The 15,814-nt window shown below is 43.7% G+C and overlaps 3 protein-coding genes across 4 annotated transcripts in view; 2 read left to right on the top strand and 1 right to left on the bottom strand.

Annotated features, from left to right (window-relative positions):
- Positions 1-663, top strand: part of LOC121542147 (nucleolar GTP-binding protein 2-like) — a 32,304-nt gene extending 31,641 nt beyond the window's left edge. The window contains exon 16 of the mRNA XM_041851636.2: positions 33-663. Within this exon, the coding sequence (XP_041707570.1) occupies positions 33-176 (144 nt within the window). The 3' untranslated portion in view covers positions 177-663. The remainder of the gene's footprint in view (positions 1-32) is intronic.
- Positions 664-5,318, bottom strand: LOC121542149 (axonemal dynein light intermediate polypeptide 1). 2 transcript variants are annotated; one of them, XM_041851638.1, is made up of 7 exons: positions 5,149-5,318; positions 4,966-5,033; positions 4,610-4,746; positions 4,295-4,464; positions 3,874-4,052; positions 3,182-3,346; positions 664-828 (listed from the first exon to the last, which is right to left on the bottom strand). In XM_041851638.1, the coding sequence occupies exons 1-7, from the start codon at positions 5,162-5,164 to the stop codon at positions 793-795; spliced, it is 771 nt and encodes a 256-aa protein (XP_041707572.1). In that variant the 5' UTR covers positions 5,165-5,318; the 3' UTR covers positions 664-792. The 2 variants fall into 2 exon arrangements, with proteins under 2 accessions (XP_041707572.1, XP_041707573.1); XM_041851639.1 differs by lacking the exon at positions 5,149-5,318 and having other exon boundaries at positions 4,966-5,142.
- Positions 5,319-5,422: 104 nt separating this feature from the next.
- On the top strand, positions 5,423-12,797 carry LOC121542148 (smad nuclear-interacting protein 1-like). The gene is made up of 4 exons (XM_041851637.2): positions 5,423-5,702; positions 10,147-10,270; positions 10,450-11,066; positions 11,519-12,797. The coding sequence occupies exons 1-4, from the start codon at positions 5,542-5,544 to the stop codon at positions 11,769-11,771; spliced, it is 1,155 nt and encodes a 384-aa protein (XP_041707571.2). The 5' UTR covers positions 5,423-5,541; the 3' UTR covers positions 11,772-12,797.
- Positions 12,798-15,814: the final 3,017 nt, after the last annotated feature.

Raw genomic sequence — 15,814 nt, 5'->3', positions numbered from 1 at the left:
TTTGTCTTCTTTATCTCCCTCTCTCTCTACAGAGGAGAGCAGCGGATCGTGCTCAGAAGGTGAAGAAAGTTGGAACGCGCTATTACGAAACACACAATGTCAAGAACAAGAACAAGAACAGAAAGATGCCTACGGCGCCCAGTGAGGGCAAGAAAGCCAAGAGATCGAAGCGCTAGTCTGGGGTCCAAGAGACCAAACTGGGACATTTTCTAATAAGTCCTTATTTTAATGACCCTGTCATTGTAATTAATTGTTTGAAGGTGTCTTGGTACCTACCCTTGGTATCTTGATGGAAAGTGATTTGGGTGAGGGGGCATTGAGTGAATTAGGTTCTTATTCATCTCTTAATCAAGTGAATCACTTGATGCATTAACCTGATCCTGAGTGACCTTCAACGAAGTGACACAATCACTGTTGCGTCAAACTATGACTTAAACCTATATGGAGCTTCACTGCGAAGTGAAAGGCTGAGTGTCAATAGCCTGGGTGCCAGTCTGTTTGTTATTTTGCTAACTCCTTATGGAACTGTCAAATTTGGCATGACAAGTCCATGAGTTGGCAAGAGAGCAGAAACTCATTGGCACCCAGGTTATGTACTGCACTTTTGAAAAAAACATCTTCAAATCTACAATGTCATACCATAAAAAATTATATGAACAGAAATGATTTGAGTTCTTTTATTCTGCTATAGAAACGCAAGGCTTTATGGTTATGAAGTAGACTTTTATTACATAATGCTGTGTCGGACCATCTGAAATCTGCTGGTTACAGATCACTTGTGGAATGAAGGGGTCACTTTTTGGGGGCAATGATCCCCTCGAGCTGGGCCTGTAAAGGATAAGAAATTGAAATGTTAAAAATATCTATCAAATATACACTATATATGCCATGCAATCTCCAAACACAAACATTGGCAGTAGAATTCCCTTACTGAAGAGCTCAGTGACTTTCCACGTGGCACCGTCATAGGATGCCACCTTTCCAAGAAGTCAGTTCGTCAAATTCCTGCCCTGCTAGAGCTCCCCCGGTCAACTGTAAGTGCTGTTATTAAGTAGAAACTTCTAGGAGCAACAACGGCTCAGCCGCAAAGTGGTAGGCCACACAAGCTCACAGAACGGGACCGCCGAGTGCTGACGCATGTAGTTCCAAACTGCCTCTGGAAGCAACTTCAGCACAAGAACTGTTCGTCGGGAGCTTCACGAAATGGGTTTTCCATGGCCGAGCAGCCGCACACAAGCAATGCCAAGCGTCGGCTGGGGTGGTGTAAAGCTTGCCGCCATTGGACTCTCGAGCAGTGGAAACGTGTTCTCTGGGGTGATGAATCACGCTTCACCAACAGATGAATCTGGGTTTGGCGAATGCCAGGAGAACGCTACCTGCCCGAATGCATAGTGCCAACTGTAGATTGGTGGAGGAGGAATAATGGTCTGGGGCTATTTTTCATGGTTCGGGCTCGGCCCTTAAGATTTCCCTTCACTGGAACTAAACACTACAGCATACAATGACATTCTAGACTATTCTGTGCTTCCAACTTTGTGGCAACAGTTTGGGGAAGGCCCTTTCCTGTTTCAGCATGACAATGCCCCCGTGCACAAAGTGAGGTCCATACAGAATGGTTTGTCGAGATCAGTGTGGAAGAACTTGACTGGCCCGCACAGAGCCCTGACCTCAACCCCATCAAACACCTTTGGGATTAATTGGAACGCCGACTGCGAGCCAGGCCTAATCGCCCAACATCAGTGTCTGACCTCACTAATGCTCGTGGCTGAATGGAAGCAAGTCCCTGCAGCGATGTTCCAACAGCTAGTGGAAAAGAAGAGTGGAGGCTGTTATAGCAGCAAAGGGGGGACCAACTCCATATTAATGCCCATGATTTTTGGAATGAGCAGGTGTCCACATACTTTTGGTCATATAGTGTATTTATAAAGCGGAAATGTGGGATAAGTGTAATTTATGATGACAAGATGGAATCTGCAGATTAGTTTTCCAGCAATATCTGTACAGCTGTTGGCTGCATATTTTGAATAATATACGCTCTGGATAAGAGCATCTGCTAAATGACGTAAATGTAAATATACATGTACACTACCAGTCAAAAGTTTGGACACACCTACTCATTCAAGGGGTTTTCTTTAGTTTTACAATTTTTTACATTGTAGAATAATATTGAAGACAAACTATGAAATAGCAAATATGGAATCATGTAGTAATCAAGTGTTAAACAAATCAATGTTATATTTGAGATTCTTCAAATAGTCACCCTTTGCCTTGACAGCTTTGCACACTCTTGGCATTCTCTCAACCAGCTTCATGAGGTAGTCACCTGGAATTCATTTCAATTAACAGGTGTGCCTTCTTAAAAGTTAATTTGTGGAATTTCCTTCCTCTTTAATGCGTTTGACACAATCAGTTGTGTTGTGACAAGGTAGGTGGGGGGGTTATACAGAAGATAACCCTATTTGGTAAAAGACCAAGTCAGAACAGCTCAAATAAGCAAAGAGAAACGACAGTCCATCATTACTTTAAGACATGAAGGTCAATCAATACAGAACATTTCAAGAACTTTGAAAGTTTCTTCAAGTGCAGTCGCAAAAACCATCAAGCGCTATGATGAAACTGGCTCTCATGGGGACCGCCACAGGAATGGAAGGCCCAGAGATACCTCTGCTGCAGAGGATAAGTTCATTAGTTACCAGCCTCAGAAATTGCAGCCCAAATAAATGCTTCACAGAGTTCAAGTCACAGACACATCTCAACATCAACTGTTCAGAGGAGACTGTTTGAATCAGGCCTTCATGGCCGAATTGCTGCAAAGAAACCACTACTAAAGGACACCAATACGAAGAAGAGACCTACTTGGGCCAAGAATCACAAGCAATGGACATTAGACCGGTGGAAATTTGTGCTTTGGTCTGGAGTCCAAATTTGAGATTTTTGGTTCCAACCGCCGTGTCTTTGTGAGACGCGGTGTGGGTGAACAGATTATCTCCGCATGTATTCTGCAGCGATACGCCATCCCATCTGGTTTGGGCTTACACTTTTGATGTTGCGTTTATAGTTTTGTTAAGTATATTTCAAATGAAATCAATTGATTGATATAATTTGAAAGACTTTCTAGAAGATATTTGGCGCGACAATGCCCATAGGAGTTCGCGCAGTGATGATGACTGAGCGCCTTTACCTTGAGCTGCTGGTTGGTCCTCTTCAGGAACTGAATCTCCTCTGTGTGTTTTTTCTCCTCCACCTGCCGTCTCTCAGTCTCCCTCTTCTCGATGGCCTCACACCTGGCCTTCTGCTCGTTAACCTGTCTCTCCAGGTCCCGCTTCTCGCTCTCCAAATCGGAGATCTACACAAGTAGATGCAAATCAAATTCACTTTCGGGTAATAAAGGTTTTTAATCATTCAATGGTGCAGCAGTCCATTCACTTGGATTGTTTCTCCTCATTCACTATCTTTAGCTTTATCTGTGAGATGAAGTGGTAAAAGCTGAGTGTTCTCTGACGTCATGGGCTGGGTTTAGACAGGCAGCCTAATTCTTATCTTTCTTTTCACTAATTGGTCTTTTGACCAATCAGATCAACTCTGAAAAAGAAATGTGAAAAGATTATGTGATTGGTCAAAAGACCAATTAGTGGAAAAAAATTACAGAATTGGGCTGCCTTTGTAAATGCAGCCAAGAGGGTTAGAAAGATGGTGCCCTCTGCTGGTCTACACTAGCTTGGTCGCTTGAAAAGTTTCCCAGTGACACTGCAGACAGGTCAAGCATTCTGAATGTAGAGGTTAATCTACAATGATGCAAAGGTCGGAAAATGCTCTTTTTTTATAATTTTTTTAGAAAAGTGTCAAATGTTTGTTTGTGTCCCATTTCCTTACCCTCTTCTCCATGTCAGATTTGCCCTGCTCGGCCTGCAGGGCTTTTCTCATGCCAAAGGCCACACTGCTCTCATACAGTGTCTGGTAAGCAGCAATGGTCATAAGGATTTCGTCTCGCACACGCAACAACAGCAGTCCTCTCTCAGCACAGTTGATGGTTACCTGTCTGATCAACTCATCTACAGACAATCAATGGGATAGAGTTTTAAACACAGAAACTCACAATGCAACATTCTTTAGGGCCAATTTCCCGGACACAGATTAAACCCAGTGAAATAGCTTTTTAGTTCAGGACCAGGTTTAGGCTAGCCTAATCTAGTTCCTCCTGCAAACTGGCCTGGCTTTAGGATTTGCATCCAACACTCTTTTCTACTAATACTACCGTCCTTGCATCTCATCTTTCCTTCCCCTCTCTCCTTACCGAAGCACTGGGAGTAGAGCTCCCTGCGGACTGGGCAGATGCCCGTCTCCCTGGCCTGTCTCTGCTGCAGCTTCAGATCCAGCTGCTCCTGTAGGTGCACCACATCCATGCGGGTACACGGCGTGCTGGACACCTGCTGCACCCACAGCTGGTTGGTCTCCATCCATTCCCTGTAACAGTGGTAGAACTCAGATTAACCCAGGGTTGCCAGATTTCAGGTTTTGCAAAACCAGGAATATTAGTTAATTTCCCTAAGGGGAAGAAATAGGGAGAAGGGTGTTTTATTAGTGAAGATGTGAGTGTGTCATGTCATACCTGGGTGGTAGTATGGCATTGAGGATCTCCTCGGTTTGCTGTTTGTTGGCATCGGCTGAGGGGATCTTGGGTTTGGGTGGAGGTGGCACAGGGCCAGTCATGGCAGGCTGTTGTGGGGCCACTTTCAGAGGCCGTGCCTGAATTTGCAGTACACATAATTTAGATTAGAAGAACATCCATCTTCAGCCAATTTGATGTTGAAAAAAGGAACATTGGCATGACATTGATTTCAAAGTATTGACAGTGCACTTAATGTATGTTAGATACCACTAGATGGATACATTTAGCTACCTATAGCTACTGTAACTAACGTTAGTAGCCAGCATTCAAAACGTGTTTTGTTAAAATTATCATACCTTTGGTGACTTCTTTTCTGTGTTTCTGCTCACCAAGACTGGGTTGTCATATTTCAGCAGAGAATCAGCTGGAGGAATCATTGTGATACTTTAATTACACTACACATAAAAAACGTGGTTTGTTGTAGCAAGTAATGTCTCAAGGAATGTATGTGTTGTTGAAATGTGAATTGAAGACTTAACTGTTTATTTTTACCATGGCAACTTAATTCCATGCACTACTCACTATCCTCTCCGAGCTGCTCAAAGGCATGATTCAGAGAAGTTTCAAACCTTTGATGCTATGAAATGGGGAAGAAAAATTAAGTACATACATTTAATTTAATTATAACATTCTGTAGGTGCATGACCTTATTAAAAAGATGATAGAATAGGTATGCAATATTACAGCGGAACTAAGTGAAGTAGTACATAGTCACGGTGGAAAATATTTCCAGCGTTCTGCCGGAAGCGGAAACACGTTTCCTTGCGCACAATAGAAAACTTTCTCAGCGGAGTTTGTTGTTCACTTTTTATACATATTTATTCGCTATGAACTTGATTTAGTCGATTTACAAATATTGGTTAAGTTTCATAATGGATAAAGAGAGACGGCATAAAAGAGTGGAATCCCCGGTGCGGGAGTCAAAACCGAAAATCAAACATGAGAAACTCAGCCCTGCTAGGCCACAGAGATCACGCCGCTCGAGTTCGGGGTCCAACGGCAGCCCACCGCCGCAGAGGAGACGAACGAGCAGGTAGCCTGATTTCATGGGTGTATGGTATTGTTGCTAGCGAGCACAAATTACACAGTATGGTTGCAAGGCCATGATGTTACACAATATCAATAATAGCAACTAGCTAGCCACTGAGCTAACGATTTAGCTAGTAGGCGTTATGTTATGCTTTAGTCGTGTAACGTTAACGTCAGTCCTCAATTAGCCCTTGATCATGACTGTTCCATTACACATAAATCATTGGAAGAAGGCGTCTTCTGTACGGGGGAGTTTTGTTAAGAGCACCGACGCGCAATCTGAACATTAACACGCGTTAATGTTTAGATTGCGCTTCGGTGCTTTGGAAGCATAAGGACCTTATATTTCGTATCATATAATTTTCAAAAAACAAAAGGTTAAATTGATACACGCCTTGATAGGGTTAAGGTTAGTGTTCCCCCACGGAAATATCTCTGTTACAGCGCTTGTTGACGGAAGACAAGAGGCGACCGACCACCTGTACTAATTAGCTATCTAGCTAACATGCTCCATTCCAACACCTGTGTGTAAGCGTAACTCAGGAATTGTAGCTGAAGTGTAGTTTCATCTGATGGAGGCACCCATAGCTGAATGGATCTGCAAAACTGTTAGAGTAAATGTATTTTTACTTTATTTCTCGCTGATGATAGATCAGTGGCATATGTTTCGAAAGACATATGGCAAGCGATGATTATTGACGTTTCTAAAAACGTTAAAATGGTGTCAGGATTGTAGTTCACATGAGGTAGTCGTGGGCAAAGTAAATGACTGAAAACTGTAGGGAGAAGGCAGAATGCCGCTTAGTTTTACCTCAATTAGCTAGCTAAGTCTCATTTGTTAGTTGACTGGAAAGTGATAGCTAGCTAGAATTCAAATCAAATTTTATTTGGCACATGCGCAGAATACAACTGGAGACTTTACCATCAAATGCTTGCTTATGAGCCCTTCCAAATGATGCAAAATAGTAACAAGGAATACATTTGACATTTTAGTCATTTAGCAGACGCTCTTATCCAGAGCGATTTACAGGAGCAATTAGGGTTAAGTGCCTTGCTCAAGGGCACATTGACAGATTTTTCACCTAGTCGACTCTGGGATTAGAACCAGCGACCTTTCGGTTACTGGCACAACGCTCTTAACCACTAAGCTACCTGCCGCCCACAAGAATGGAGCTACAGTAACTTGTACCCCGCACATTGACTCGGTACTGGTACCCCCTGTATATAGCCTCATTATTGTTATTAGATTTTATTGTATTTTTTTAAATATTTTTTTACATTAGTTTATTTAGTAAATATTTTCTTAACTCTATTTTCTTAACTACATTGTTGGTTAAGGGCTTGTAAGGAAACATTTCACGGTAAGGTCTACACCTGTTGTATTCGGCGCATGTGACATGTGATTTGATTTGACAGTGTATATACAGCGAGTACCAGGTCAATGTGCATAGGTACGAGCTAAATGAGGTAGATATGCACATGAAGGCAGGGTAAAGTCACTAGGCATCAGGATAGATAATTATAAGAGTAAAATAAAGAACAGAGTAGCAGCAGCAAATGATGAGTGTAAAAGTGTGTCTGTGTGTGTGTAATGTGTGTGTGTTTGTGTTGTCGGTATGCGTGTGTGTGTACATATGTAGTGAATGTGGGAGTGTCAGTGTAGTGTGTATGAGTGAGTGCGTATATGTAGTCTAGTGAGTGTGCGTAGGGTCAGTGCAAGATAGTCAATGCAGATAGTTCTGGTACCATTAACTCCCTATTTAGCATTCTGGCTATTTAGCAGTCTTATGGCTTGGGGGTAGAAGCTGTCTCAGAGCCTGTTGGTCTGAGAGCCGATGCTCCGGACGGTAGCAGAGTGAATAGTCTATGGCTGGAGTCTTTGGCAATTTTTCGGACCTTCCTCTGACAGTGATGTACTGGGCTGTCCGCACCACTCTCTGAAGTGCTTTGCGGTCAAGGGCGGTGCATTTGCCATACAAAGCGGTGATTCAGCCTGTCAAGATGCTCTTGATTGTGCAGCTGTATAACTTTTTGAGGATCCGAGGGCCCATGCCAAATCTTTTCAGCCTCCGGAGGGGGAAGAGGTGCTGCCGTGCCCTCTTCACGACTGGGGGTGTGTGTGGACCATGTTATGTCCTTAGTGATGCAAACGCCAAGGAACTACAGCCCCGTCAATGTAGATGGGGGCATGCTCTCCCCCTTTTCTCCGATAGTCCACAATCTGCTCCTTGGTCTTACTGACATTGAGGTTGTTTTCCTCAAGCAAACTTGATGATGGTGTTGCAGACGTGCAGGGCCACGCAGCTGCATGGGTAAACAGGCAGTACAGGAGGGGACTAACCACACACCCCTTAGGGGTCCTCCGTGTTGAGGGTCAGCATGGCGGAGGTGTTGTTGCCTACCCTCACCACCTGGGGATCCAGTTGTAAAGGTAGGGGTTCAGTCCCTGGGTCCCCTAGCTTGATGAGCTTGGAAGGGACTATGGTGTCGAACGCTGAGCTGTAGTCTATGAAAAGCATTCTCGCATAGTAATTTCCCCTCTTGTCCAGGTGGGAGAGGGCAGTGTGAAGTGCGATTGCGTCATCTGTGGATCTGTTTGCGCCAGTATGCGAATTGGAGTGGGTCTAGGGTGTGTGGGATGATGGGGTTGATGTGTGTCATGACCAGCATTTCAAAGCACTTCATAATTACAAATGTGATTGCTACAGGGTGATAGTCATTTAGGCCGGCTACCTTGGAGCTCTTGGGAGCAGGGACAATGGTAGTCTGCTTGAAACATGATGGGGTTACAGACTGGGACAAGGAGATATTGAAAATGTCTGTGAAGACACTGCCAGCCGATCTGTGCTTTGGGAATGCACCCTGGTATTCAAGCCTTGTGCTTGTAAATCTGTTTTAAACATTTTGCTCACATCTGCCACAAAGAGCGATATCACACAGTCATCCGGTTTTGTTTGATAAAATCAGTTTTTATATTCAAATGTAGGAACTGGGATCTACAGTTTGAACCCCTGCTATCGCTGGCTCCACACCACCCTGCCCGGCCATCTAGATCTGTGAAAGTTAGTGAATAAGCTAATGATCCATCATGTATGACATTCCTGGGCGTGTGTAAACTTACATTTTGTATTACCATATCAATTTTGTATGTTTTCTATAGTTATGTACTTGAAAATGTATCAATTGACCAATTCTGCACATTTGGGCAGACTTGATACAAAATAGTCCAGTATTGCAATGCTTCACTGGATCAATCTGAAACTTTGCGCACACACTGCTGCCATCTAGTGGCCAAAATCTAAATTTCGCCTAAATTGCAATATTATATTCTGGCCTTTCTCTTGCATTTCAAAGATGATGGAACAAAAAAATAAAATAATTAAAATGCATGTTTTTTTGTTTATTATCTTTTACCAGATCTAATGTGTTATATTCTCCTACATTAATTTCACATTTCCACAAACCTCAGTGTTTCCTTTCAAATGGTATCAATAAAATGCATATCCTTGCTTCAGGTCATGATCTACAGGCAGTTAGATTTGGGTATGTCATTTTAGGTGAAAATTGGGGAAAAAGGGTCCGATCCTTAAGAGGTTAAACCACATCAGGAGACTACTTTTGAGGTCTGGAAAAAAAGACATGTTGGGGAGGGTGTAGTTACCCTTCAATTCAAATGCGCACCTAGCAAGAGACAGTTGTTTGGCTAGCGGTGTTTCTGTACTGTACAGTGTAGCCTAAATGTGATGCCAGAGTTTGCAAAACAAATGCAGACCCAATTGATGCATATCATTCTGCCAGGTAGGTCTACTTAGCAGTCCTAATTTAATTGGGAAGGTTTTTTAGGAAAGCCTTTAGAAATGTTCATTCAAACAGAGCATGATGACTGAAATGCGCATCGCAAAGATTTAACCAAGACTTCGGACCAAACGTTTTACATACCTGGTTTGCACACCCATTGTTGCCTTAGCTTTTACTGGTAGTTATCATAAATTGAAACGTTTTCCCTACCGCTGTCGTTCTTCTGTGAGCTGCTCTACGCGACAACCAGTTGAGAGCTGCATGCTCTTGCTGCCCGACATATTATATTCCTCTCAAAAGCTATGTGTGCAGTGCGTGTAATAAATAATGTTCATAACGAAGTAACAGCTTTGGGAATTTGTCTGTTTTTCATCAATTATATATCCTAGATTGAAAATAGTATTATTACAATATTTTTTTCACTGGCCTAAGCAGGGCACTGACGTGGATGATTGACTGGCCCGAAGGGTTTCCAAAATCTCCCTAGGCCAGCGGCCATCCTTTATGTCGAGCCCTGCGTTACAAATTATTTATCAGATGTCGCTCAGAGAAGAATCCAGTAGGAGCTGTCCGTTGTAGCTAGTTAGCCTTGGTGTTAAATTACTAAACTATTGGTTTTAAAGCCTTTCCTTGTTGATTTGATTGACTAGATCGCCACCAAGGACAAAAGGTCATTTGCCAGGTAGAAGGGCGTTGGGAAGACGAGACAGATCGCCCAAAAACACCGGCAGGAGCCGAAGCCCTACCAGTGGTGCCGATGTCAAAATAAAGCGGGTGATTCTGTCATTACTTATGAGTAAATGTAACAATTGGGGAAATGCATACATGTAAAACTTTTAATGCAGCAAATGTATTCTGTAAATGATAACACTTTACCAAATAATTTTGACCCTGTGCTTGACTCAGGAATTAGGCTAATTGTCCCATCTCCTGTCCCACTGTCCCCCCTACAGGAGCAGGATGACCACAGAGGTGCCGATGACCGGAGAAGGCGTGACCGCAACGACAAGCCAGAGCCCTCGGAGCCACCAGTGCGGCGAAGCAGGTGGGAGCAGGCTGACGGACCCAGAGAGTCTGACAGACCCAGGGAGCGAGAACGAGGAGAGAGGGAACGGGATGGAGGTGGGGGCAGGCCCAGAGACAGAGACTCCCGCTCTTTCCAGGAGCAGCAGGCCGAGAGACAGCAGCATGACAATCGACGACGGGACAACCGGCACCGGTTTGAGGAGAACAACGACGAGCGACAAGCTTTCGGACAAGGTACCCAAGAGGGGGGCGAGGGCGAAGACAGCCCCCCAGTCGATAAAGAGAAGCCCAACTTTGAACTGTCTGGAGCGCTCACGGAAGATACCAACACGTTCAGGGGGGAAGTGATCAAGTACAACGAGCCCCCCGAGGCTCGCATCCCCAAGCGCAGGTGGCGACTGTACCCCTTCAAGAACGATGAACAGCTCCCGGTCATGTACGTCCACAGGCAGAGTGCCTACCTGATGGGGCGGCAGAGGAAGATTGCTGACATCCCAATCGACCACCCCTCCTGCTCCAAACAGCACGCAGTGTTCCAGTACAGGTGAGATCTGACAATCACTTGGATGCTCAAATCAGGCCCTCGGGATGCCATTTAGTTAAGCCTTCGCAAATCGGCTCTCTTTGTTTTGAAATTATGCCTTTTCCCCACTTACATAATTTCACAACATTTTGTTGAAGTCTGACACTTTTAACGTCTGGTTAATGTAGTTGTGTTTGTGTGATTTCAATCTCTAGGTCAGGGCTCTCCAACCCTGTTCCTGGAGAGCTACCCACCTGTAGGTTTTTGTTTCAACCCCAGTTGTAACTAACCTTATTCAGCTTATCAACCAGCTAATTACTAGAATCAGATGATTAGGGTTGGAGCGATAACCTCCAGGACGGTAGCTCTCCAGGAACAGGGTTGGACAGCCCTGCTCTAGGTTATGTAGTTCTGAGTTGGGACACTTTCAACCTCTGGGTAATGTAGTTCTTTCTGTGTCTGCTGATTTCCAGGCTGGTGGAGTTCACGCGTTCGGACGGAACTGGTGGGCGGCGGGTGAAGCCCTACATCATTGACCTAGGCTCGGGCAATGGCACCTACCTGAACAACCAGCGCATCGAGGCGCAGCGCTACTACGAGCTCAAGGAGAAGGACGTGCTCAAGTTTGGCTTCAGCAGCCGCGAGTACGTCCTGCTGCACGAGTTCTCTGACACAGCCGAGGTGGACGCCAGGGCGGAGGAAGACGACGAGGGCATGGACGAGTGAATACAGGACCTCGGCGCCTTTTCGAATAGTTGATTTATGCGTCCTTCCGTCCTACTTTCCTTTGAAGTAATCGCAGATCTTAATTGGTTGGATTGTTGAAACTAATATGATGTTATTTAGTTGAACCTATTCAGTCACTTATTAATATGTGCTTACCTCAGGGAAACAAGGAAGGACATTTGCATTTTTTAAAGTATTCTAACAAGGCCATGGATTATCCCATCAAGTGTATTGTGGGAAAATAATGTTCTCACTGATGCCTACCACCTGTTGGCCATCATCTCCTTAAAAACACGAATGGAACAATGAACTGAACAGATGGCGTGTTGGGTTAAGCAGATTTCGGGGTTAACAGAACAAATAAAAAAGTGGTAGGAGAAGTCTGTGTGGTCTCTATTTGGCGATCATAGAAACCTGCTTTAACCTGCAGTAACCAGTCTCAATACTCTCTCTTCTCAGGACATTAGCATAAGATCAGTAGTGTGGTTGATTTTTCCCCCCTATATCTGACTGCTTACGTTCAACACAAGTGCTCAATGCCAGAAATAAGTTACTTTACAAAAAATGATTTTGTTATTATATTTTTGGAATAGAATGTTGAATACAAAGTAAGTATATTGCTGAAGGCTAGCCTATGTCCAGATCTTCACTGTAAATACACTGGATGTATTGAATGTGAACGCTGGATTCATCATATAGTGTACTATATAGTGTACTGTATTTGGGTTTGAGCGTTGCAAGTTGCAACAAGGAGTAAACAAAGCTTATGTGTATATGTATCTGCTTTAAATGTGTGCTTGTGATGTAGGAAAAAAGTTTGTATCGCAGTGTGTTCACGTTTACCCAGTCTTTACCACCGGATTGACTGTAGGCTATGGAGGATTTTGGAGTAAGATCATACCACTGTACAGCAAAGCATGACTATTCCCTCTAAAGACGATTTTCTTTTTTACTTTTTCGAACACCATCTACATTGTAGTTTCTTTTTAGATGTTTTGTATTTTATATAAAGGTTGTGAAAGACTATTAGTTTTGTTGATATTTGTTCATAGTTCAGGTTTACCTCTGCCATTCCTTTGATGGTTTACTGTATGTTCAAGTAAACCATCTTAACCATACAGTAAACCACATACATCATCAAGTGATAAACCAGATGTAAGTGTGCAAGTGCAACAAACTCTAATGTACCCAAAACTCAGATAACCACAGTTATTTCAGTTTTATTAGCCTCGCCTGCAGTCCTATGGCGTGCTGCTTTGTGGGAGTTATGTTTTCTCATACATTTCTGTCATATCATCAGTAATAGTATCGCGTAGTCCCCTCAAACTCAACTCTGGACCTCGAAGCCAGTTACGCTGCATTTTTAATTGTTCCCCTCTAATCAGGGACTGATTTAGACCTGGGACACCAGGTGTGTGTGCAATTAATTATCAGGTAGAACAGAAAACCAGCAGGCTGTGGACCTCGCAGCGTAAGAGTTGAGTTCCCCTGGCGGTTCTCAAAGTGGGGTCCACGGAGGTACTGCCAGATAAAAAATAAAATAAAATTGCATTTAAAAGAAAATCACATAAATATTACTAACCACAACAAACTAAACACATTTTGGCCAAGGTACAGTGGGGAGAACAAGTATTTGATACACTGCCGATTTTGCAGGTTTTCCTACTTACAAAGCATGTAGAGGTCTGTAATTTTTATCATAGGGACACATCAACTGTGAGAGACGGAATCTAAAACAAAAATCCAGAAAATCACATTGTATGATTTTTAAGTAATTAATTTGCATTTTATTGCATGACATAAGTATTTGATCACCTACCAACCAGTAAGAATTCCGGCTCTCACAGACCTGTTAGTTTTTCTTTAAGAAGCCCTCCTGTTCTCCACTCATTACCTGTATTAACTGCACCTGTTTGAACTCGTTACCTGTATAAAAGACACCTGTCCACCCACTCAATCAAACAGACTCCAACCTCCACAATGGCCAAGACCAGAGAGCTGTGTAAGGACATCAGGGATAAATTGTAGACATGCACAAGGCTGGGATGGGCTACAGGACAATAGGCAAGCAGCTTGGTGAGAAGGCAACAACTGTTGGCGCAATTATTAGAAAATGGAAGAAGTTCAAGATGTCGGTCAATCACCCTCGGTCTGGGGCTCCATGCAAGATCTCACCTCGTGGGGCATCAATGATCATGAGGAAGGTGAGGGATCAGCCCAGAACTACACGGCAGGACCTGGTCAATGACCTGAAGAGAGCTGGGACCACAGTCTCAAAGAAAACCATTAGTAACACACTACGCCGTCATGGATTAAAATCCTGCAGCGCACGCAAGGTCCCCCTGCTCAAACCAGCGCATGTCCAGGCCCGTCTGAAGTTTGCCAATGACCATCTGGATGATCCAGAGGAGGAATGGAAGAAGGTAATGTGGTCTGGTGAGACAAAAATATAGCTTTTTGGTCTGAACTCCACTCGCCGTGTTTGGAGGAAGAAGGATGAGTACAACCCCAAGAACACCATCCCAACCGTGAAGCATGGAGGTGGAAACATAATTCTTTGGGGATGCGTTTCTGCAAAGGGGACAGGACGACTGCACTGTATTGAGGGGAGGATGGATGGGGCCATGTATCGCGAGATCTTGGCCAACAACCTCCTTCCCTCAGTAAGAGCATTGAAGATGGGTCGTGGCTGGGTCTTCCAGCATGACAACGACCCGAAACAAACAGCCAGGGCAACTAAGGAGTGGCTCCGTTAGAAGCATCAAGGACCTGGAGTGGCCTAGCCAGTCTCCAGACCTGAACCCAATAGAAAATCTTTGGAGGGGAGCTGAAAGTCCGTATTGCCCAGCGACAGCCCGAAACCTGAAGGATCTGGAGAAGGTCTGTATGGAGGAGTGGGCCAAAATCCCTGCTGCAGTGTGTGCAAACCTGGTCAAGACCTGTCTCTCACAGTTGAAGTGTACCTATGATAAAAATTACAGACCTCTACATGCTTTGTAAGTAGGAAAACCTGCAAATTCGGCAGTGTATCAAATACCTGTTCTCCCCACTGTATATGTCAAATAAGTTTGGAGGGTGTAATGCAATACAATGTAATAATATTAAAGGAGCTAGATGTAAAATTTTTGCATTGTAATTTCTTAAATGTCCTGTGATAGTGTTTCACAATATTTACCCCAAAAAATGTTATTGGGGGTGCACACAACTGCATTCTAATGGAGCAGCCTTATTGGTCAACAATAGACTAACCGTCCCTTGTCAAATTGACTGGGGCCAGCAAACGTCAAACGTAGAAATCGCTCAGCCCCAGTCAATTTGACAACAATTTGCTGGCCCCAGTCAATTGGTCGTCACTCGTTTCTATAACTACAAAGTCATAAACCCCGCCCATTTCTCTAATTAACATTTAATTTTAACCCTAACAACCGCTAACCTTATGCCTAACCTTAAATTGAACCCTAACCTATTTTTTTTGTAGCCAATTTTGAATTTGTTGCTGTGGAATCTTACTTTGGGGCTATAGAAGGGGTTGGTTGTTTAGCAACAAACCCGACAAGTGCGCAACTATGGGGCAAAACATGGGGTTGGCGTAGATTTTTGACAGCATTTGTCAACATATTCCATCTCCAATGTTTATTGAAAACACAAAGTTGCACAATGAGCACTTGTTTCTCAAATACATCGTTAGTTGTTGGTTAGCTAGCTAGCACATTTTTTTGCCATATTAGCATAGTTGTGACATCAGTCAAAACACCTACAAATAAGACATGGCATTAAGAACAAGGTCAGACGAGCTGAAACGAGCCACTTAGGATTCACCACATGGCAGTTTCTTGTCATTGTTGCTAGCTATCTGGCCATCCAGAACCATAATAACACACAGCCTTCTGCACCTTCTAAGTGTGCGCATCGTTTAAGTGACGTCAGCTAACCTGTCTATTGAAGCTAAAGGAAACTCAAGTCAATTTGACAACGAGATGGTCGTCTTTTGTTGACCAATAAGAAGGCTCTACCATTAAATGCAATTCTGTCTGGACCTAATA

The sequence above is a fragment of the Coregonus clupeaformis genome, chromosome 17 (genome assembly GCF_020615455.1).
Source record: "Coregonus clupeaformis isolate EN_2021a chromosome 17, ASM2061545v1, whole genome shotgun sequence".
NCBI classification, from domain to species: domain Eukaryota; kingdom Metazoa; phylum Chordata; class Actinopteri; order Salmoniformes; family Salmonidae; genus Coregonus; species Coregonus clupeaformis.
The sequence above is the reverse complement of the archived record's forward strand: the minus strand, read 5'-3'. Positions and strand labels throughout refer to the sequence as shown.